The following is a 22,780-nucleotide window of genomic DNA, read 5'->3' as shown; positions in this document are numbered from 1 at the left end:
GATCCCACTGCTCCCTGACCCCGCCTTTCCCAGACCCGCTGTTTCTCGATCCCGCGGTTTCCCGATCTCGACCCTGCTGCTCCCGACACTTCTATTCCCGATCCCGATCCCACCGTTCCCGGCCCTGCCTCCCTGTCCCCGGTCCTGCCTCCCGCTCTCCGGTCCCTCCCCACGCATGCGCAGCGGCGCGGGGCGGTGCCGGCGGAGCGGTGCGAGCGGCCCTGCAGGTGAGGTGGATCCGCGCCCCCGCCCCGCCCCGTCCGGGTCCCTCACAGCGCCCCGCGCCCTCCTCACAGCGCCCGGTGCCCCTCACAGCGCCCGGTGCCCTCCTCACAGCGCCCCGCGCCCTCCTCACAGTGCCCGGTGCCCCTCACAGCGCCCGGTGCCCCTCACAGTGCCCCGCGCCCTCCTCACAGCGCCCGGTGCCCCTCACAGTGCCCGGTGCCCCTCACAGCGCCCGGTGCCCTCCTCACAGCGCCCGGCCCCGCCGGGCGCCCCCGGCTGTGGGGCAGGCCCCCGCTCGCTGCTCGGCCTGGCCCCTCCGTTAAGGATTGAGACCCCGGCGCGGCCCCGCACGGCTCTCCGGGCTCCTCTTGCCGTCCCCGGGCAGTGCCCGTCACCGGCTGTGGCCGAGAACGGCCTGTGGTCCCCCGGGAGATGTGCGGTGACACAGCCCTTCTGCCACCCGCTGCTGAATAGTCACAGAACCGAAGCACAGCAGAGCTCAGGCTGGTCTGGGGTTAAAAGGACCTTAAAGTTCATCCCGTGCCACGTCCTGCCGTGGCCAGGGACACCTTCCACTTTCCCAGGGTGCTCCAAGCCCCGTTCAACCTGGCTTTGAATACTTCCAGGGATGGGGCTGCCACCCCCTGAATCACAACCTCAAATGCTTTCAGTATAATAAATGATCTGTGTAGTTTTACTTTCACAAAGGCCCACAGCTGTCAGGGAGAGAGAGGACCATGAATGACAGCGGGGCAGCGCAATGGAAACTGATTCTCAGCAGTGTCTGCATGTAGTGGTTGTGCCCCACCTCTAATCATCACTCAGTCACCCTGAAAAACGCAGCTCAGTAGCCCCGCCTGAGGGACCTCAATGCCTAGGTCAATCCACGCACTCAATAGTAACTTTTAGATGTAGCTATTACTGCTTTTGGCTACAGACTGCCACTACACTCTTCAGTGGAATAACAAAAAGATATTAATGGTTACCTGATGTGTTAATAACCTAGACTTCAGTGTTTTCTCTTTGCACAGATCCCTTGCTTTTGCTTTTCTCAGAGGTGTGTTTTTGGGAGTCCTTCACACCACTGAGCAACACCGATCTTCACATCTGTGGAGAAATTAATCCCAAAATAATGTGTACAAAATAAATGTGTTTGCACTTTTGTATTGCTTGAAAGCATGTTCATGTTGTGATTCAGGTGGTGGCTGCCCCTGGATCCCTGGAAGTGTCCAAGGCCAAGTTAGACAGGGCTGGGAGCATCTGGGACAATGGAAGGTGTCCCTGCCCATGGCAGGGGTGGCACTGGATGGGCTTTAAGATCCCTCCAGCCTAAACCAGTCTGGGATTCTGTGATTTTTCCATCTCTTGTTTCCATCAGTAGTTTATGTGAGACACAGAAAGTACCTGTATGTCTAAGGCAAGATGAAGTGAGAGAGAGAGAGAGAGAGAGACAGTCTGCAGGGCCAGCTGCTGTGAGGGTGTCACCTCAGATACAATTAGCAATGTAGTCCTCTCTCATGATGTACTTGCTTGGCTGGACACATAAACAGACCCGAAAAGCGTTTCTTCCACATGTTTCAGTAAATATTTCACTTCTTCATAAATCCAGTTATACCGTTATGACTAATTTATTTTGTGTAATAGTAGTAAAATTATAAGTGAGAGGAGTTGTCTAGGAACTGGGAAATCTGACATGGAGAAGATAGTTGTCTCATAAATCAGAGCTTTCCTTTTTCTAGCTAGATCTAGTTTAAATGGTTCTACATTATTTTCCTAGGTGTGTAGTCACCTTTTGCATTGAAAGTCCATTGAATGAGCTATAAGTAGCACCTGACACAACTCTTCAGTTTTGGAACTGTCTTTTGAATTGAAATTTTCATATTACTCTGCTGCCTTTACCTAACATTTCACTACATTTTGTCCTTTACTGGCAATTTTAGGTAACAGTTGAACCAACAGGAAAAGAGAGACTGTCAGAAGCAGAGATGATGAAAGAGGACAGGGATCACAGGTGGGCTGCTGCTATGGGATCTCATTAAGCAGCTAAATGTGTACATTTCTCCCACAACTGTAACACTGCTGGTAAAGTTGAGACCTGCCTAAGGCTTTGAGTGATTGATTTGTGGTGGTATAGCATTATGCTTCATGGACAGAAAAAAAATTGTATGTGTATATATAAATTATATATGTAAATATCTAAAAGCAGAACTTAGAGAAAGTCTTCAATAACATGTATACAGTTGTAAAGTTACACAAAGCTAAAGCCTTACCTGCAGAGTTTCAATACAAGCTGAAAATAAAGCAACATTAATTGATTTTTACAATCCAAACTATGAGAAGAGCAAAAAGCAAAAGGAGAAGTTGGAAATGTCCAAAGCCAGCTAGGAATCCAAGTTTGGATTACACAGGAATTACAAGGAATACACAGTTTGTATTAAATGAAAATGAATCTTAGGTTTTAGTCAGCCTGAAGTTTTAGGATAATGTGATGTTTTGATTCTTTCTGTGTATTGCTGAAAGCAGTGCAGTGTAGGCAGTGGTCAGCCATTCTGATGAGGCAGTTTAGACACTTTTCCACCTGTCTAATCTGATAAACCTGTACCTAAGGTCACAGGACAGGTGGATTTGCTACGTCTGCTGTGAAGTAGCCATGAGGCAGCTCCTGCAGTGCAAGAGAAGCTGCCAGAAGCCCAGTGATCCTGTTCTATTTACATAAAATGCTTGTTGGTATCTTTAAATGGCAATCATAGTTCAGCAGAATTTTCCAGAGGACTTGGGATTCTTCATTTTGTTGAAGCAGGAAAATGCCAAGCCTAGAGACATGAAGATTGCTAGTTTAGTCATTAGCATCCCACCTACTCTGTGTATTCTTTCCTTGGAAATGGCAAATTATTTCAGCCTGTTGGTTAATTTTCCAAAAAGTCACCCTCAGTTAGCACAAAGCCTTGTCTTGCCTTGCCTCAAGTACAGTGGCACGTCCTGTTTGAGCAAATACATTTGGCACTGGTGCCTGGAATTAGCCAAACTCTGCAGAACACTAGAAAAAATTAGTTCCTCAGCTGAACAAAGTGTCATTAATAGTGAGGAATACAAATGTAGGAACAGATAAAGGGGTAGCCAGCAAAACTCTGACACCTACAAGTGGAGACAGCAGAGCAGAGGCTTTTGCACCAGGAATCCAAACCCTCCAAGGATTAACCCCCCTCTAGAATCAAATAGGTAAATAGTGTTATATTACCCACATGGAAATAAAACTTAGGTATGTCAGTGACAGCTTCTCAAATGTGAACATTCAGAACTTCCCCCAAAGAGTATGCTTATATTAAGAATTTAATTAATATTTATTAGTTATCTGAAGCTCCTCTTTGTTCTTTAGTCAACTAAAATGATGCCAGCTTCCTCCAGCTCCTCCTACAAAATGTTTTGCCAGATGCTCCATTTGTTAACACATTTTAGTGAGCTGACACTTGGAAAATACATGTATCCCTTTACTCATAATTCACAGATTCAGATTTCTAGAGCCACTTCTGTAGTGAGTGAACAATGTGAAACCAAGGAGTGCTGCCATGGGGCTGTTCCTGTTGTGTCAATTGACCCAGACCCGTAACCAAGGGCAACCCTCAAACCACAGCTGAAATGCAAAGAGCAGGTTTATTTCACTGTACAATTTATATTTCATTCTAGCTGACCTCTGATTCTTTCTACCCCACATTTCCAATACAGATTCCTGCTGCAGGTCTGTCATTCCCAGGAAGTCTTCACTGTTCTGCTGGGCCTCTGCTTTCACCACCACCCAGGTGTGCGTGTCCCCTGGCCTGGGCAGGGCTGCTGCAGTGCCACTGGACACCAGCTCTTGGCACTCTGGGAACCCACATGGGTTAATTTTTGGGGCTTCTAAAGCTCCTGCTGGGGAAGCTGTGGCTGCTTGGCCCCTTTGTGGTTGAAACTTCTACCAACACACTAAAGAATGATGTGCAAAAGAGGGTTTTAGGCTCTACAATCTGTTCAGGTTTTTAAGTAGCCAAGGTACCTTAGTAGCTTTTCCCAAATTGTGTACAAATCTTTTGAAGTCCCATTTTTTTTTTTCCCCACAAACTTAGAATCACAGAACAGATCAATTTAATTAATTTTAAGTATACTTTGTTACTTAATAATTGTTAGGTTTTTTTACTTAATCCCTAGCTTCATTAATGGAAGGGATTTTTGAACAAGACATGCAGGGAAGTGATGGGAATAGATGAAAGCCCTTTTTTTCATTAGTTACTAATTAGTGCTTGAAATTGATTTTGAGATAAATCTATTTTTAAGATAGAATAAGATATTGTATCCTATTTTATTTACATTTTTTATTTATCTAGTATTTAGTTAAATCAACAAAATCTTTGGGCTGTAGTTGATTACATTTTTAGTTGATCACAGTTGATTATATTTATATGAACTTATTTTTGTTACCATTTTGAGACAATACTTTTAATGCAGTTAATTTATACTTGCTAAAAATACTTCAGTGACATTCTGTGTTTTTACTGGGTAAGAAGAAATGTTTCATGCAGATAACAATGATAGGCCCAGATAACAATGGAACATTTCTATCTAATTCTCTTTTCGTGGCATTTCAAAACCAATGTATCAGTTTAACTGTAATTAATCTCACTTCACAAAATTCTCTCTGGGGCTCTGTGTTTGTTTGTGTTGTGCATGTAGACACACACAAATAAATACCTGGTCACTTGTTGCTAATAGGAAATGAGGTGAACAGGAAGAGCAAAGCTGGGAGAGTCAGTTATTAGAACATGAGGCTGCTGCGGCCTGTTTGCCTCAATCCCTTTAAAGGCCGGGCAGACGCAGAAAGCAGTTCAGGGATGATTATCTGCATAGTCCCCGAGGCACTCCCCGCACCGTTTAGGTTAAGAAAAGATCGTTGCTGGCTCCTCCCAGATTACCATCCCCGATCCGATTAGCCACAGGAAACACCAGGGGAATTCATTCAGCTTCTCTGTAAAACGTGATTGCCCTGCAGCGTGTTTCTTGTGGCTGATACTGCAGCAATGAAGGGATCAGCGCTCACTCATTCTTTTTGCAGGGTAACAGGTAAGGTGTTACACCGAAATTACTGAAACTATTAAAACTCATGTAAATTTACTATGGTTTTGACTATATTAGATGTAAAAATCCTCTAACTTGCAGAGTTAATTTTTGAACTTGCACTTGAGTGCTGTCAGAATGCTGACAATTACTGACAGTATTTCATTCTTCTGCGTGTAGTCAGTGTGATGAGTCTGAGAGTCTCTTGATAAACATGATGTTCATGATCAAGGGTCTCAGAGCCAGTATTTTTGTTTGTAGAACAGTTAATATATTCACTTACGCCATCTCCTTGATGAATCTAGTAATTACTGCCTGCCAGCCTGTTCAAGGTAGTTTAAAATACCTTCTGTTAACCATTAGGTTAGCACTGCCACAGAAAGAGGTGATTTAAATAACATGGCTCAAGTCAATTGAGAGACTTGTCCACCAGTTTAGCTTGCAGTTTCTTGCTATTTATGTCAAGAATCTATGAACAGCAAAGACTGAATCACCAAATCAGCACCTACATAATCTTTTAATGAATTATATTCTCTTGTATCTTTTGTACATGAAAGAGGTTAGAGTCCTTTGTAAACATCAAACTTGATGATTAAACGACATTCATCTTTTACTAAGACAGGTGGGGAATATTTTTTCCCAAAGAGGGTAAAAGACATGTAGAAATAACAAATCTGTTTTGGTTGTGGTTCCAGTGTGAAACCCCTGGAGTTTCACAGCAGCTGTAGTATCAGCCTGCTGTGTAAGTATGTATAACTAAACTAACTATATGAAAATTTGTTTACAATTTTACCTAGTCTTCTCTCTGTCCTTTATCCATGTGTTTATTTGCTTTTACAGTATTTTGGTGTTTGCTTACAGGTGGTAAATGTTTCAAATTTCAAATAATTGAGCTTTTTAAAGCACCTTGGGAATTGAGGTGTGTGCCTACTGGAAGATGTGTGTTCAGTGCTAAAACTGCCTTCCAGACCATGGTTAAATTGTAGCTTAAGCATTCATGAAATACCTGTTCCCAGTGAGCTTTTTCCCTTGTACAGGCATTAGCACAACAACCTTTGCATCATGTTTCATTAATCATAATAATCAAGTTTAGCAAAACCCTCAGTTATCATAATTTTTTTACAAACCTTTAGAAATGCTTTGTTATTCCTGGCAATGTTAAAATTAGATAGTCTGTGGTAATTTAAAATGCATTTTCATTTAACAGTTCTTCCTGTACCAGTGACTAACCACGTCTCAGCCAATTTAGAAAATTTTTTGCTAGAAACTCTCATGATCTGCCAATATTAAAGCATCAGATTCAAAGCCTGAATTGAGAGACAAGGTTATAATTCAGTAGCTCTTAACCATTTCATTAAATATACCCAGTCCTCACTACACTATTCTATTTTTACTTAGTCTTAATCATCAGCGTTATCTTTAGTCATCTGCCTGAAACATCTCCATTAGTGTTGTTTACAGGATTTTGCATTTTGGCAGTGAAACTTTATCTCGCGTGATCCTATATTTAGACATTCCGTTGGCTTCTGTGGGACTGCTCACAAAAGCAAAGCTTCTCAAGTACTTGCAGAATTAGGCCACAGGAAATTTTAAAGGTGTCAGCCAAGTGCTTAGGTACTAGGCTACCCTCACCCCTACCTGCAGCGAGATACTAAGTTCCTTTAAAAATTTGTCTGCTAGGTAGTCACTTACAGGTGACTGCAACAGGGAGAGAACAAATTCACTTTAGAAGATAATAAAACAGTAAAAATAATCTCAGAATTTCATGTGACAGGCCTAAGCATCAGCATTGCCTTTATTGTATGAATATATTTGAGGTTTAAAATAATTTTTCCCATATATTGATATTTTAAATGGAAAACTTACTAAATTTTTTTCATGTTAATACATACAAGTAATCTTTTAAAGTGTGTGGTCTGCTGTGACATCCTTGTTTGCCAAAGCCACAGGAATTAAAGATCTGGGCCTCACTATTCGTGGATAGGTGCACAGGGGCGCAGTGGGGAACCTTACAATGGGATTACTGCAGCTACACTGCCCTAACTGGAATCCTTCCAGCTGGGAATGCAAGCTCTTCTCTCTGTTTGAAAGTGTGTTCTGAAGTAAAAGGTAGCTATTGCATTTATTAAATAACCATCCTCATTGCCAACATAGTGAGATCAGCATCTTCTCTCCTCACTTTTTGACTGTATAATTGTTTTCTGGCTGCTGCAATAATGGACATTGCTCCTCTCATTTCAGTCTGGAGCAAAAATTCAGCCCAGCCGCTGGAAGCTGCTGGTTTCCAGATCCTGAAATACCAGAAAGGAGTGTTTTTTTATGACAAAGCAGAGTTGTTCATTTGCAAAGCCCACTGCTGGTTTGCTGGGTCCATCCTGCAGCCAGCTCCTGAGAGCCAGTGAGGGATGCTGCCTGTGGAAGGTGGCCTTTGGAAGGAGCATGGACCTGCTCCGTGGGATCCCCGCTGTCCCAGCTGTCCTGCTGCCTGTGTGGCACCCTGCTGCTCCCCTGTGACCTTACAAAGAGCAGGGCCTTTATTCCAGAGGAAATGCCCGTGGGCAAGGGGCTTCACTGTTGAGGAGAAGGTGGATGCTGGGAGCGATCTCATCCGCAGCGGCACGAGGTGCCCACACTGCATCCTCTGCAGGAAATGCACCCCTGCACGTGTGCAGCAGCGAGTGGGGCATGACAGCTGTCGTGTTTCCAAATGCAACACGTGAATCCATTGCAACAGGAGACAAAAATCCCTTCTGGTAGAAATTGTTCAGCTCAAAAGTGGGGGGAAAGAAAAGGCAACTCAGAACTGCATACAAACATCAAAGCACATATCAAACCCACACCTGGAGGGGACCTCTTGAAATACCCAGAGTGCTTGGCATGAGGATGCCAAGAGATTCCTTGGGCAGCGTGGTCCTGCTCTTGCCTTCTGCCAGCCGACAGCACAGGCACATTTCCTGCAGTGTGGTGTAAGGAGCCGGGTGTTCCCGCTCCGCTGCCTGTGCTGGAACAGAGGTGGAACTGCACCGCAGGAGATACCGTTCCTTTCACTCAGGGACCGGACAGAGACGGGACTCTACCGCAGGAGATACCGTTCCTCTCACTCGTTCAGGGAGGCGGGATTGAGGGCCAGCCTCTTTGCTGTCATGGCAATAGGGATGCACGGCAGAGATCAAGCAGCAGGGCTGATTAAGGCGATATCGTGATTGCCCCAAGGTACGTGACTCAGATCCTCAGGCAGCTCATGCCACTGCGGCCTGGAACAGCGCTCCAGGCTGCGCCTTCGGCAGCTACCGAGCGTTCTCGAGATGTGCAAAATGCTGAAGAACGTCTTTAAAAACCAAGAATATCTGGTACAAAAGCAAAGCAGGAGAGAGCGCTGCTTTAACCTAAGCACTATTTTTACTTCTATCATCCTTTTTACTGGTGCAGGAACGTAATGCCCCTCTGTAGGGACATCAGCACTGACCTGTCCCAAATTACCACCTTACACCTCTCTGAGGGAGTGCAGTGTAACTCAGCATAGTAATTTGTCACAATATTACTAACTTTTTCTTCAGAAGTAAATATAAGGGAATTGCTCCCATTCATCACACTGAGCTGTCAGTCAAGTTTTGCAAACTGAAAGGCACAGACAAAATGTTCAGGTCAGTTGGGCAGCACAGGAATTATGGATTTGGTGTAAAAGTGAAAGAAAATTGGTTAGACAACAAAGAAACACAGAGCTCACCTCTGCACTGCAGCTTAGAAGAATCTTGCTAATATTTTGTCATACTCTAGGTATATTCTCTTCTGCATTAACCCCCATCTCATCCCTTTCCAGTTAAGAGCTCTTATCAGCCTGATTCCTGGGAAAAGAAAGAAAAAAAAAAAAAAAAAAAGGAAAAAAATTTTAGATAGAAATATATATCCCCCTAATTTAATTTTTTTTTTATTATTTTATTTATTTTTTATCACTTGAGTACAAGGAAATAGGAGAGCTAAATAGTCATTGTGGTGATTCTGCTGCCAGGATGATGAGATATGTTTTTCAACTGTTATCTGGACAAGCTATTAAGAATTCTGAAGAGAACTTTCTGAGAAATAGAAACCAATAATTTTTGTTAATTCAGCATTGTTAACTCTAAAAAAGAAATTCTGGGGATAAAATGAAGTTCTTTCTTTAGGTTCAAAGTTTCCTCTGATAATGGAAGCCATCACTTACTGATTTCAAAATCCATTGAAAAAAAAATAGAGGTTCTGGAACTTCTCAAAATAGAATGCAATTATATGAAGGTACTTTATTAAAGGATTGACTTTTCAGAATACAGAGTGAGATGGTCAAGTAGCTGAGTAGAAAATGCTCCAGATACTCTTTTAATTTTTATTAAAGAGTATTCCTGATTCATATTCTTCTTAACGTACTTACATTAGAGATGCATTTCTAAGCACCTCTGAAGTTTCAGAAGGCTTTTTGTCTTTCACTAACAAATGTAATTCTCATCCCTTCGAGAGGAGTAGTGCAGCTCTGTGAAAGGGTTCTTAATGTGGATCTGTGATCTGTTCCCACCATTAAGCATCTTGAAAAGAACAGAGCTGCACTGGCTGACTTTGTGGAATAAAGTCCATTAGCATTGTTGGAAGAATAATTTATTCAAGTATGTGGTAGATAATGTAATATCTGAATGAATAAATTTTATTTAAATATTTGCTACAAAAATAATTATGCAGAACTAGAGATAAAAGCTGAGCACTGAACAGTAAGCAGTTAGCACCACACAGGCCGGTTGTATCACCTAATCCTCACAGGACTCTTCTATTTTTATATTTATTTTTTTAGCAAATGTGTATTTTAAAACCTTATTTATGCTGCTGAATCCTAATACTGGTTTTGCAGACTTGGGAACCCAAGGTTTGTCTATTTAGCAAAGTTTCTGTAGTTAATGATACAGCAGAGATGTGCTTAGTTTGGTATAAACATTGCTCTTTTTTGTTATGCTTGCAGCTATTTTCCTATAGAGATAAGAGAAACAGAAGGGTGATCTTATACTAAGTAAGAATTTCCACTCAAGAGCCTGCACAGCGTTTCTTTAAATATCACAGACTGATTCCTGTGTTCATATTTACAGCTTGCTTTATCTTTCTGTTGGATAGAAGGCCATCAGAGCAGGACCTACCTTGTATTAGAAGTAACAGTAGAGAAAAAATCTGTTGCTGCCTGGAGAGAGTCATGGGTTCAGTTTTCCTGTTTGAGGAGAATCATGGCAGATGTGATTCCAAAGCCCAAGAGTGCAGGGAAGAGAGCAGCAAGGGCCGTGGATTGTAGACAATCTGTCTGTCAAGTACCAGCCCATACCTGACTACCCAAATCTTCAATGACTCCATGACCAGGAGCATGTGGCTTTATTCTACCTTTTTTGAGCTTCTCTTGTAGGTTTTCAGTGATTATTTTATTGCTCCAACAGGTACTGCAATGGCTGCGGGAGTTTTGCTGCAAAATGAGCAACCATACTCCTCACTGATAGAGAGCAGTGTGTATCTGGCAAATATGAGTTCAGGTAAGAATTTGGCTCTGATATGCCATTCATAATAAATGCTTAGAACAATTCTGGGTAAAAAAAAAAAAACCTACAAAATTTTTAAAAACCCAGAAATATTATCCATGTTTATAAATTTAAAATGTCTCTAACAAAACCAAACTGCATTATTTCATCAACATATCATGGTCATAATGTGTTGATCTTTTCTGTAATTTTCATTTTGTCAGATCTCTTAATAGAAGAAACTATGCAATTTTCAAATTATTTAAAGTTGTACAGGATGCAATTCTTTCTTACCATTTTGACTGTTTGCAAAGCTGCTAGATTCAGTAGGAAAATAATGATGTTGAGCATTTTATCTTCCTCGCTTCTGTCTCCACTATCATTTGATATATACTGAAAAGTTTCTGGGAAGAGAAAGAGAAAAATAATTAAATACAAGAAAGTAAGGTAGTTAATTAGAAAATATTTTTCACATTCCTTCAATACAGGTAGCATATAGCCTTTTTCATTTCCTTTCTCTTTCACACAACCCCCAAAATAAAAGCATATTTACATGTTTCCTCACCTGTTGATAACAGCTCCACTGATGAATGACGAGTCAAGGTTTTGCACATATTCCTTTCCTCACACAACATCACTGCTGATATTTCAGGCCTGGTACCCACAGCAAACATTGCCATGTCTCTGTAAGAGCTGGGGAGCAGCAGTCAAAGTTCAGGCCCTCAGTTCCTGATCAGTGCCTGGAAGAAGCAGATTTTTGCCTGGTGAATTTGTCACAAAAGGGAACTTCCTCTTATGCAAATTCCTCTGTACAAGTTACTGGTTTTGTGGTACAAGAAGAAACACAAATGTGTTTTAGGAAAATGCAATGGGATTAATTTGTTTATTGACAAATTAAAGTGAATTTTCTTGATTTTCCCAGCCTTCCCCTTTCAGTGCAGTCTGATGCACAGATATTGGGATGACAGAGGCTTTTTACCTCTCTATAATCCATTCTGTGCACAGTAGCTTTTTCAAGTGCTGCAATCTTTCTGGCCACCTCATTCTCCTGCTCAGCACACTGGAAGCAAAGTGGGAGGCAATTTGCCACCTCATACCTACCTTCAGAAGCCTGAAGCACTCAGCTGACACACCTTCTCCTCCTCGTGATCTGCTTTCTGTCAGGCTGCAGGGTTAACAGCTTTGCTTCATGAAAAAGCTGTGCCCTGGAAAAAAAAATCCCAGTCTTTTGTTTTGGATAACAAATTGCGTTTTGTTAGAAGATGTGAATGGTCCAGGCAAACAGTCTACAATTCATCATGTACTGAAGCATTTCAGCAGGAACACACTAATCCCAGTCATTACACAGCTAATGATGCATTTTGGAGCAGCGAAGTGGAGGAGGAGAGGTGGCTGTGGAATGAAGAACCAAGAGGTGGGGGAGTATAATGTCCTTCCTTACAGATCTCTCAGGAGGCAGAGCCTCCAGCTACATTTTGATTGTTCTGTTGAATGGAGTATTTTGTGTCTTAGCGAGTTCTGAATGCCTATTATTGAGCAGGAACTAAATACTCCCATTGTTTATGACAAACATTTTGGTTGTTCCCAGCGCGTTTTGAAAATTACCTACTTGACAAGCAACTATTTTCATCAAGCGGTGGAACAGTTTGTCCCGAGCAGACGCAATCCCTGTGGAAAGGAGCAGCCCGGGGCTGGCTGGCAGCAGCGCCTGCATCCTCCGTTACCATGGTGACAGCTCAGCCCCGGGGACCAGCTGCCGAGCGTGCTCGGGGATGCTCCGCTCCGCTCCCGCAACTTCAGCTCTGAGCAACTTCCCTTGCGCTCAGAGTGCCCCGGGCAGCGGCGCCGGGCGGAGCTGGGGCCGCGCAGCCATGCAGCCTTCCCCCCGCAGGCGCTCGGCCGTCAGCATCTTTAGCCATTTCTTCCAGGGGCGGAGGCATTCCTCCTCCGATCCCCTTCTCCGCCTCAGCCAGCGGCGCCGCAGCTCCGTGGTGGAGCTGCTCTCCTCGTCCACGCACCGGGTCATGGTGGCTCTGTCGTCGCTCAGCCCCGAGGAGCTAGATGCAACTTTTCCTGAAAAAAAAAGTAAAGTACTTTTCATTGAGACTGTTGGCAGTTCTGGGTATTTTCTCGGTATTACTATACTTTTGTTCTGTTAACTGTACTTTTTATGTGTGGATAAAATAGTGGGGTTTAATTTTCTTGTATTTTGTATATTCTCTTTTGTTCACTGATTCCTTATTCAGGCGTTGATACATGCTTTTTACTCTAACAGCTCAGTTATAAACAACAGGTAAAACAGAAGTACATATTCACGCATATTCCAAGGACATGGTTAACTATATTGATTTCAGATTGAAGAGGACTGTGACTTTTTTCAGCTGTAAAGGATGTCACTAATCTCTAACTTCATCAGAAAAAATAACTGTCAGTAATGCAAGCAATTTTTTTCCCCTCAGAATCCTTCCTTGAACAAAGAGCCTGAAATACATATCGCGTGTATTTCTGGTGTTTGTGACTCTGTCATACGGCTGAAGTGGTATTTTTCAGTGAGCTCCTGGCTAACGTGGCTCTGCCTGTGTCGCAGGGAGCTCGAGGCGCCCCACGGCCAAGTACACGAAGGTGGGGGAGCGGCTGCGCCACGTCATCCCCGGGCACATGCAGTGCTCCATGGCCTGCGGCGGCCGCGCCTGCAAGTACGAGAACCCCGCGCGCTGGGCCGAGCACGAGCAGGCCATCAAGGGGCTCTACTCCTCCTGGTGAGCAGCTCAACGCGGCAGAATAGCTGGGCTTTCTAAAAATCAGCTGCTAAGTGCAACACATAACGAGAATTTGATCTGGAATTAGAACCTGACGTAGTGGCTGTCGTACACAGCCCAGGAAAGAACAGTGAAAGGTTCCTGTTGGCTGACAGTGGGTTTGGTTCACATCCAAAAGAATAAATACCTGTCTGTCATGAATTATTAAAAAGCTGTTCTGGGCTACTAAGGATAAGGATGCAAATGAATTAAGTATGTTAATAATAAAATTGAAAAGTAAAAGCATTTCCTGCAGATGAAATAATGTGGGCGTCTGTTCAGAAGGATGTTCATGTGCAGCAAAAGTCACATTAAATGTATCTTGATGTTCTTACTGTTTTTTTTCTAACAGCAAATGCTTAAGCAGCATTTGCAAACCTTAAAGGGACAGACAGGGATCTGGGTCCAGATTTCTATTCAAAGAAATTTTTACTTATGTCCTGGCATTTAACCAGTTCCAGTAATTGTCTTTCGATAATGTTCCATCTGTATCAGTTTAATAGGATTTATCACTAACACTGTGGCATAGTAGGATTTTTAAAAGTAATTTCTAATTAATCAACAAGGTATTTCTTTCTTGAATATAATGGTATTCTTATTTTGGAAGACTCATACCCAGGAAAATACTAATGATAACATTATTATTTACTTTTGTAATTTCTCAGGATAACAGATAACATCCTGGCTATGGCTCGACCCTCAACAGAATTAATTGAAAAGTACAACATTATTGAGCAGTTTGAAAGGTAACAAATTCAGTCAATTTATTTATTGTAAGTATTGCTGGTGTAATTCCTGATCCATTTTCTCTTTCAACATAGATTTGGATTGTTGATAAAGATCCTTTCATTTTAACACTCTACAGGTAAAGATTTATTCTCCACTAAGAATAAATACATGTTTCAGAAAATAAGGGACAATGAGATTTTGGCTGCCTGTAATACTTTGACTCATCTATTTCTTCCTTAAGATGTGGCATAAAAACCATAATTAACCTTCAGCGTCCTGGGGAGCACGCGAGCTGTGGGAACCCCCTGGAGCAGGAGAGCGGCTTCACCTACCTTCCTGAAGCCTTTATGGAGGCTGGCAGTAAGTTCCTTCCTGCTGTTGTTCCTCATTAATTATTGACTTTGGCATTTAAGGATATTTTTACTTGAATTCCTGTGAGTTAAACACAGCTATGTAGGAAACATTGCACAAAACGTGAAACCTGGCAAATACAATGAAGAGCCAATAACACAATATTGAAGATTGTGTATTATACAGAGAGAGATGGAGGGTTTGTGTTCAGGTGGTTCTAAAGGAAGGACAACAGTTCTCTTTTTCTTCTGTATTCACAAATTCTGGTACACTTTTGTCTTCTTACCTAGACTATAAAAGGTTATTCCACGTGAGGACACTGCTCCTGACAGTATTTTTGTATTTTCGTGTTATGGTCTGAAGAAAGAAAGTGCCTCTCTGTAAAAAGCAGCTGCTAACTGAAGAAGTGCTTTTATTTCTGAAAAGAAAAACTTGCCCTCTTTCTATATATAGCTGAGTAATTTTGGATGAATCACTGTTTTGTTACCTCTTTTACATTCTAGCTAAACTTGAGTTTGACAAATTTTTGCTAGCTTCATGTATCTATCAAGTTTTAATAGGAAGCATACACTGAAATGGGAAAATAATCTCTTGCAAGCAAGATGTAGTCAGATTTTAAGTCCATTACGCAGTGTAATTTCTCCTCTGCAAACTACACCTTTCACATTTGGTGTGGCAGAAAATCACTGTCTCTCTTTTTATTTCAGTTTATTTTTATAATTTTGGATGGAAGGATTACGGAGTGGCATCTCTCACGACTATCCTTGACATGGTAAAGGTGATGTCTTTCGCCCTGCAGGAGGGGAGGGTGGCTGTTCACTGCCACGCAGGACTTGGGAGGACAGGTATGTGCCCCGTGCAGGAGCAGCACCAGGGTTCCTCTAGAAACTCCATCTCTGGTTATAAACCAGTAATAACTGGGCTAGATTCAGTGTCATTGCAAGATGGACCTCTATAAAATGGTTAGAAGTGCCAAACTACTGTGTCCAAATGTCCTCAACAGCTAGAGAAGATCAGTTTTAGTATATTAAAATGAAAAACCTGTAAGATAGAGAATTTTAAAATCTGTATAATTGTTCCATTACATTCAAATGTGACAGCTGCTTTTGGAGGGGAAAAATTCCCTTGGTACACTTTAATTGTCCAGTATTTATAACATGTTCACAAACCTGCCACTCTCTGTTGGATCAGGTAGATTTGGTAGAGCACCTAAAATTTCACTGGCTTCTTTCAAGTCCTTTTTGGTTGTGCCCTTCCCATAGAAGCCCCCATTGCTCCCATGTTTGTTAATGGTGGAACTCCTGGAGAGGCCATGGGGAGCTCCCACTGCAGTGCAGTGAGCAGAGCTTCACTGTCTTGTGCTTCTTCACAGGAAATTACATTTAAGTAATAGCATCACATAATAGACAACACTCTGTCTTCACCTATATTAATTTCTATCCCATATTCCCACTGAGTATTTGTTTGAGTCTGACAGTTCCTTCACTAATCCTGTCTTTTTATTTTCCAGGTGTTCTAATAGCTTGCTACTTAGTTTTTGCCACCAGAATGAGTGCTGACCAAGCGATTCTGTTTGTCAGAGCCAAAAGGCCCAATTCCATCCAGACCCGGGGGCAGCTGCTGTGTGTCAGGGAGTTTTCCCAGTTCCTGGTCCCTCTCCGCAATGTCTTCGCGTGCTGTGAGCCCAAGGCACATGCGGTCACCCTGTCCCAGTACCTGACCCGCCAGAGGCACCTGCTCCACGGCTACGAGAGCAGGCACCTCAAGCATGTGCCAAAACTCATCCACCTGGTGTGCAAGCTGCTGCTGGACCTGGCTGAGAACAGGCAGGTGGTAGAGGCAGAGCTGCTGGACATCCCAGACCTCTCAGCTGAGATTGAGAAGACCGTGTCCCAGCTGTCATCCACGGAGCTCGAGCGGGAGCTGGCCAGGCACGACAGCGACATGTCGGACTCGTCCAACACCTACTCCTCTGCTCTCGACAGCCAGGACTCACACTCCTCCCTGGGATACGAATGTGACGCTTTCTGTAAAAGAAGGAATGTCGAATTCCTTCAGCCTCTTACTCATCTGAGAAGGCGTCTGAGCTACAGTGAGTCAGACCTAAGGAGAACTGAGTTTCTTTTGGAACAGGATGACACTGCCTGGACAGTGCCTGCTCAGATCTTAGTGAACAACAAACCCAAGCAGAATAGTGGGGAGGAATGTTCTGCCACAGGTGAGGCAAAGCCACAGCTGGAGTTAAACAAAGAAGCATTAGTGCGTAACACGTGCATGTTCTGGAGTCAAGGGAGATTTAGTTTGGATGGACGTAGGGATGGCTCCTATCACAGAAAGAGCTCTACCAAAGAAGTACAACGCAGCAGGACCTTTTCCTCAGACCTCGCGTCCATGCACGATCCTAAGGAACCTGGGATGCCAAGGCACAGCTTTGCCAATGAGACTGCTCACAGGAAGGACCACAAGACCAATATATATGGCAGGAGAGTCTATCTCTCTGAGGACTCTGACTCTTCTTCTTCCTCTTCCAAAGTGAACTTTTCCATTGGATATGAAAGCGAGAGTAGCAGAGAGCTGTCAGAGACAATTCCACACATTGTTCTGCAGTCAGAATTAAGTTTGGAAGCCCGAAGAGTTTTGGCAGCCAAAGCACTTGCAGATATAAATGAATTTCTGGGAGAGGATGAAGTGAAGCAGAAGGTAGAAATGTGGCAGGTAATTTTTAACTCAAATCCATGGTATGGGCTCTGCATATTTCACCTCAGTGAATTCCTGGAATGGCAAAAATGCCATGTGGAGCTTTGAAATGGCATAATGGGATAGCAGTTTATAGGAGGTCTGGGTTCAGGTCTTTCACAGGCTGGTAAGATACACCTACACGTTCTGGTCTACAGCAGGAGGGTGGAGGTTCTGGTTATGTTCACTTTCCTAACTGGGTGAAATTGATGCCATTATTTCTGGCTGCTGGTGGCACAGAAATAGTACAGGTTTAAAGGTCTGAGTTGGTTTTCATCAGTGTTTTCTCAGAACTAATCAGAGGATTTGTGAGTAAAAGAAAAAGAATTTAGTAGAAACTTAATTGCTTATCGTCAAACCCAAATCCTCTTAGCAAAATTTGCTTTGAAGTTGTGATGCAAAGCTGGTTTATGTATTCCAGTGGAGTACTGGGAGGTTCTCAGCTGCCCTGCTGCTGCCATCCTTCTGTTTGAATGAATCACTTGTATTACTGCTGATTAATGTTGATACTCTGGAAAAAAATACAACTTTTTTGGATAACTCTTTTCTTGTTGGAACATAAGAGCCAAATACTGCTACAATCAAGGGGAATGTTGGCAAAGGTGTATAGATGATGCATTTTCAGTTTTTTTTTGTTTTGTTTTTTTTTGTTGTTTTTTTTTGTTGTTTTTTGTTTGTTTGTTTTTGTTTGGGTTTTTTGTTTTTGTTTTGTTTTAAGAAAGAACTGAATTCTCAAGATGGAGCTTGGGATAAAATCTGCACCGAGAGAGATCCTTTTATCCTCTGCAGCTTGATGTGGTCATGGATAGAGCAGCTGAAAGAACCTATTATATCCAAAGATGATATTGACATGCTGGCAAAAAACTGCACAAAATCCCAGGATGCACTCTACTTGCTGAGAAAGGTACGTATTGGATCTGACAATTCATTCTTTCACTTTAGGCAAGGGCTACACTTTAAAAAAGCCATTTCATTCTCTTTTAAATTCAGAATGAGAATTCATTCTGCATCAAATTACGTGACTTGTCTGGGTATCTCTAGGTATCTTCTAGTCCAAGTGTCTTGCTCAAAACAGAGTTACCTAGAGCAGGCTACCTGTGTGACAAATGCTCCAGCCCCTTAATTAAGCTGGAAAAGGGTTGGGAAAGAACAGCCACAAAGATTGTTCCTCCCTTTCTTCCTCCTCACTGCTCAGGTGTCTCTCTGCCAGCTTCCAGTGGTGACGGAGACTTGGAAGGACAGAGAGAGATACAAGATGGGGAAAGAAGCCCTGAATATGCACAGCATTTTGGGCTGAAAAGATCAAATCTCACCTTTCCTGTGCCAATTCACAGGAAGGCTGCTGTTCGTGGAGGGAATCTTGAAATTCCCAGAAATAACAAGGAATTCCCAGAGTAGTTTGTGGCACTCAGGAGAAGAGTTTTCCTGTCATGACTGAAATAATTATGCAGAGGCTCTTTGGGCTGGTGGGAATTCCCCACCAACTCCTGCACATGAAGGTTTCAGCACAGGAAGGCACAACCTGGTGTTTAAACAGCAGTTAACAAAATCTGAGTGCTAAACTGCTTTTTATGGAAATATTTCTTCTGATGAGCTGCTGTTCCTTTTCTCCACCAGGAGCAGTGTCAGACCATCCTTTGTATTTTACACTGTGTGGTGAAACTGCAAGTGCTGCCAGCTGACGTGGAGGAGGCCGTACTTGCTCGTGCTATTAAAGCTTTCACCAAGGCAAGTAATCCCAGATAACTATCCAAGATATTGTATTTACTTGGTTAAAATCATGAAGGGTTAATCAGTCAACAGAGGGAGGCCTCCATGAGAAAGGCTACAATAATTCCTTCATGCTTCAGTGTGAAATTTATTTATTTCAGAATTTACGTTTTATAATAATCACATACATAAAGGGTTGGAAATGTTCTCAACAAAATTAAATTTTGTCACTACAGCCTTAATCCTGGAGTCTCATTTTTCTCTTTCTGGACCACTGCCAGTTCATGGACGTCTTCAAATTAGGGAAAAGATAATTTTACAGGGTGACACTGACTAATCACCTAGAGTAGCTTACCAAAGGCTTTGGTAGATTCTGTACCCTGTGATTCAGATTAAATAATTTTCTGAAATTACACTGCAAGTCAGTTCTGTTCCAGGCCTGTACCACAGGATTCGAGTAACTAATTTCTGCTTTGGGCTCATTCAGTAACAGGTGAAGCTATTGCTCAGCTCGTTTCTTCTCAGATTCAGTCAATGAAATCTGAGCTTGAACAGAATGTTCACCATGCTGCTTCCTCTTCTCTTGTAAATCTGCCTGTTAAAACAATCACCACATTTCTCCTTCTCTTTTATTTTAATGTCTAGTTAGCATAAAACTGAAAACACTTAGCATTAAGCACTCCATCAAAAACACGTATTTTCTTTGATAAATCTCAAAGCTTTTTTAAAATTTAATGTTGTGCATCTAATTTGCATTTTGCTGTATGGCATCTCTTTAACAACTGTACTGAAACTTCTCTCTTTTATTAGACAAGCTTCAATTCTGAGGATGGGCCATATGTTTACAATACCTTGAAAACTGTATTTAAACAAGCACTGGAAGAAAAAAGGAAAAGGATTAAAGAAGGAACAGAGAATCCTTCTTGATTTCTACACAGCTCTGCCGAAGAATTAGATGGGCCTACCAAATTATTTTGCATTTTCCAGCTACTGCATTTTGTGCTACTTGGCATGATCTACTTAACTTTAGGTAATAGAAGTTATTAACAAATCATTTTATTTTTTTAGAGGGAGGTTTAGTGGCAGTTGTTCAGTCTACATAGTTTTAAAGAACAGCTCCATGTGACCATTCTCTGTAGCTTTTTGTTTCAGGTACTGTTCTTTTTTGTTGTGAAGGGTTCTCCAGTTCTCAGATGTGTTTATTGATTTGGAAACCTCTGTTTTTGTCAAGAAACATTATTGTCAAGTTATATGACTGCCATAAGTTCAGTGCCATGATCCCCAAAGGTTTAATGGATTAATATTTATGTATTATATATGTTTACATTAATGATATTTGATTTTACTTTGCAGAAAATAAATATTGACTGAACCTGTGAAACTGCTTTTCCTTTCAGAAATTTTGAAGTAAGACCAACAGTAATAATGGAGTGATTGACAGATCTTGAGATCTGTTATTGACAGCAGATAGTATTTTCCTTCAGATCTCTTAAATAATAACCAAAGTATTTCTAGAAGGTGTTGCAGGAGAGAAATGCACTGTGTTGAGCAGTAGTCATCAAGCCCTAATTTAGGCTTTTTTGGCTGAGAAAGCTTCAAACTGTTTTTAATAGAAAATTGATTGAGGCATTTACAGTGCTTTGAATAAGAGTAGAATTTTACTTCATTAGCTAAGCTAAGCTTGCTTTAAGTGAAAAAACACTTCACCATGAAATTTTCATAAGGATATGACTCTGTCCATACTTACATCCAGCAAATAGTTGCATGAAGAATGTGATATAATCATACTAAAAAAATATTAAACAAAACCTTACGAGCTGCAATACACTTTGCCGAGGCATTTTTATCTAGTAAAACAGAAACAGCTGGGCCATCATCCTAACACAGTTTTGGATTCCAGCCTTAGGATCTGGACTGGAATACCAGTTTGCAGAATGAGCGGTTCATCAAGTTTGATGATTTAAATAGTTAAACAAGAATCTATCCTTTTCCAAAATATTTTTATTAATTTCTGTAAATGACTAACATTTAGAGTTAAAAATAGACCAGTTTGAAATACAGGTAATTTATATATGCCTCAACTGTTGGATGATTTTCTATCAAATTCAAATTCAAACAGCTACTTCGGCAGAATCATCTTAAAATAGGCACACTCGAAAATATCACATGTGAATCACAAACACAAATCCAGCTTTGCAAAGAGGCAAGGCAACACAACAGGCAGTTCTGTGTTAGCATCAGCAGTCAGGCTCAAATAAATACCAACTTCTAATCTACTAAATGCTTCTTCTTCAGTGCCTGCTCTGGGGCTCTGCCATCTCACACACCAGAGTGTGATTCACATACTGCAGCCCAGAGTTAGGTTTTTGCAACATTGAAATGGGTGTCGTTGGCAGGATCGCTGGGCATAAATTACTACAGAAGTAAAGAAAATGTGAGCACCGTCCCAGGCTGGACTTGAATAAGCACAGGAATTTTGGAAAGATGAGGACAAGGTAACAGAGAACAGTGAAAAATCAGCTGAAAATAAAAGGAGGACATGCTAAAGAAGTTATTTGTGCACAGTTGGGAGTTTATTTTTCTTGGGTGCAAAGCAAAATCAAAAGCTCCTAAATGCCCAAAAGATCAGAAATGTGGAATGTCCTCCACAGCAGAGTGTCAGATGTTTGGATCTTTAAAAAATTTAATCCCTGTGGAACAGTGGCAGCTTGAGCTGGTGCCTCTGGGGGACCCTGAACAAAGAACCCCGGGCTTTTCTACCCTGCCAGGTGAAGTGTGATAGTCTGGGGTCTTCCTGCTGTGTCCGAGTGCCGGGCCACTGGCTGGCACCACAGGTCCCCAGACCCTCTGCTGATGCCTCAGAGGCATCCCTCTCCTACAGGCAAGTTTAGTCTGTCACATTTGGCTTTTCTCTCTGCTCCAGGACCAAAGAGCACACGGCCCTGAGGATGTAAAAATGCCCGTTCCTTCTGGAACACTGCTGTTGCGTGCCAGCCCTGCAGGCAGAGCGGGCAGCTGTAGGGATACTGACTCGTTTCCCTGGTCCCAGCCGTGCTGCATAGATCAGAGCAGCCGGGTGTTGGTGCTTGCTGGGACGCGGCCTGGCCCGGCCCCACGGGGAGTTACGAAGGGTCTCCAAGGAATCCCCTTGCGTTAAACCACACGATTTAGCCCGGGATTTTACGTTGTTTCTCAGTTAATCTTGTAAAAGGCCAAAACAAGTCTCCTATGAGTTGTCTCCCTGTCAAGTTCAGTTCCGGCCCCGAATGCCCCTCAGCGTTCTCAGGGCAGTGGCAGGAGCCGGGTGCTCGCCCGGAGCCCCGCTGGCCGGGGAGAGCGCGGCCCAGAGCGAGCCCCTGCCGCCCGGGATGGCCACAGGCCGGGAGAGCCGGGCGGGCGGCGCCAGGGCCCTGCCCGGGCCGGGGCTGTAGCCCCTGGGCTCGCGGTGCCGCCTGCCCGGCGCTCAGCACCACCCGTGCCGTGCCGGTGCGGCGCGACCCGGCGGGGCAGCTCCGCCTCGGCGCCTCGCCAACGCCGTGCCGGCACGGCAGCTGCCCCCGGGCCACGGCAGCCCGGAGCCGGACGGGCCCGGCAGGGACCGCCGGAGGTCCCCGTCCCCTGCGTGCC

General features: G+C 42.9%; 1 protein-coding gene and 1 long non-coding RNA gene across 3 annotated transcripts; one reads left to right on the top strand and one right to left on the bottom strand.

Annotated features, from left to right (window-relative positions):
- The first annotated feature begins 203 nt into the window (after positions 1–203).
- Positions 204–20,505, top strand: PTPDC1 (protein tyrosine phosphatase domain containing 1). 2 transcript variants are annotated; one of them, XM_041467240.1, is made up of 10 exons: positions 204–227; positions 10,752–10,844; positions 13,417–13,588; positions 14,293–14,373; positions 14,598–14,716; positions 15,415–15,552; positions 16,218–17,422; positions 18,162–18,347; positions 19,061–19,171; positions 19,964–20,505. In XM_041467240.1, exons 2-10 carry the CDS (start codon positions 10,760–10,762, stop codon positions 20,078–20,080), a joined length of 2,214 nt encoding a protein of 737 aa, XP_041323174.1. In that variant the 5' UTR covers positions 204–227; positions 10,752–10,759; the 3' UTR covers positions 20,081–20,505. The 2 variants fall into 2 exon arrangements, with proteins under 2 accessions (XP_041323174.1, XP_041323173.1); XM_041467239.1 differs by lacking the exons at positions 204–227; positions 10,752–10,844 and adding an exon at positions 12,070–12,914.
- On the bottom strand, positions 8,109–11,990 carry LOC121353415. The gene is made up of 4 exons (XR_005955113.1): positions 11,931–11,990; positions 11,395–11,569; positions 11,124–11,233; positions 8,109–9,155 (listed from the first exon to the last, which is right to left on the bottom strand). It is a non-coding gene; the product is annotated as an uncharacterized LOC121353415 (long non-coding RNA).
- Positions 20,506–22,780: the final 2,275 nt, after the last annotated feature.

Source organism: Pyrgilauda ruficollis, unplaced genomic scaffold, assembly GCF_017590135.1.
Source record: "Pyrgilauda ruficollis isolate IOZ18807 unplaced genomic scaffold, ASM1759013v1 scaffold203, whole genome shotgun sequence".
Lineage (NCBI taxonomy): Eukaryota > Metazoa > Chordata > Aves > Passeriformes > Passeridae > Pyrgilauda > Pyrgilauda ruficollis.
This window is presented reverse-complemented; position numbering and strand designations above follow the sequence as displayed.

What these genes read in the sequence shown, in the direction of transcription:
- PTPDC1 (XM_041467239.1), top strand. Translation starts at nt 12,602, where the DNA reads ATGCTCCGCTCCGCTCCCGCAACTTCAGCTCTGAGCAACTTCCCTTGC. An exon ending in AACTTTTCCTGAAAAAAAAA is followed by an intron (nt 12,915 to 13,416) that starts GTAAAGTACTTT and finishes CCTGTGTCGCAG; the next exon opens with GGAGCTCGAGGCGCCCCACG. An exon ending in ATTATTGAGCAGTTTGAAAG is followed by an intron (nt 14,374 to 14,597) that starts GTAACAAATTCA and finishes TTCTTCCTTAAG; the next exon opens with ATGTGGCATAAAAACCATAA.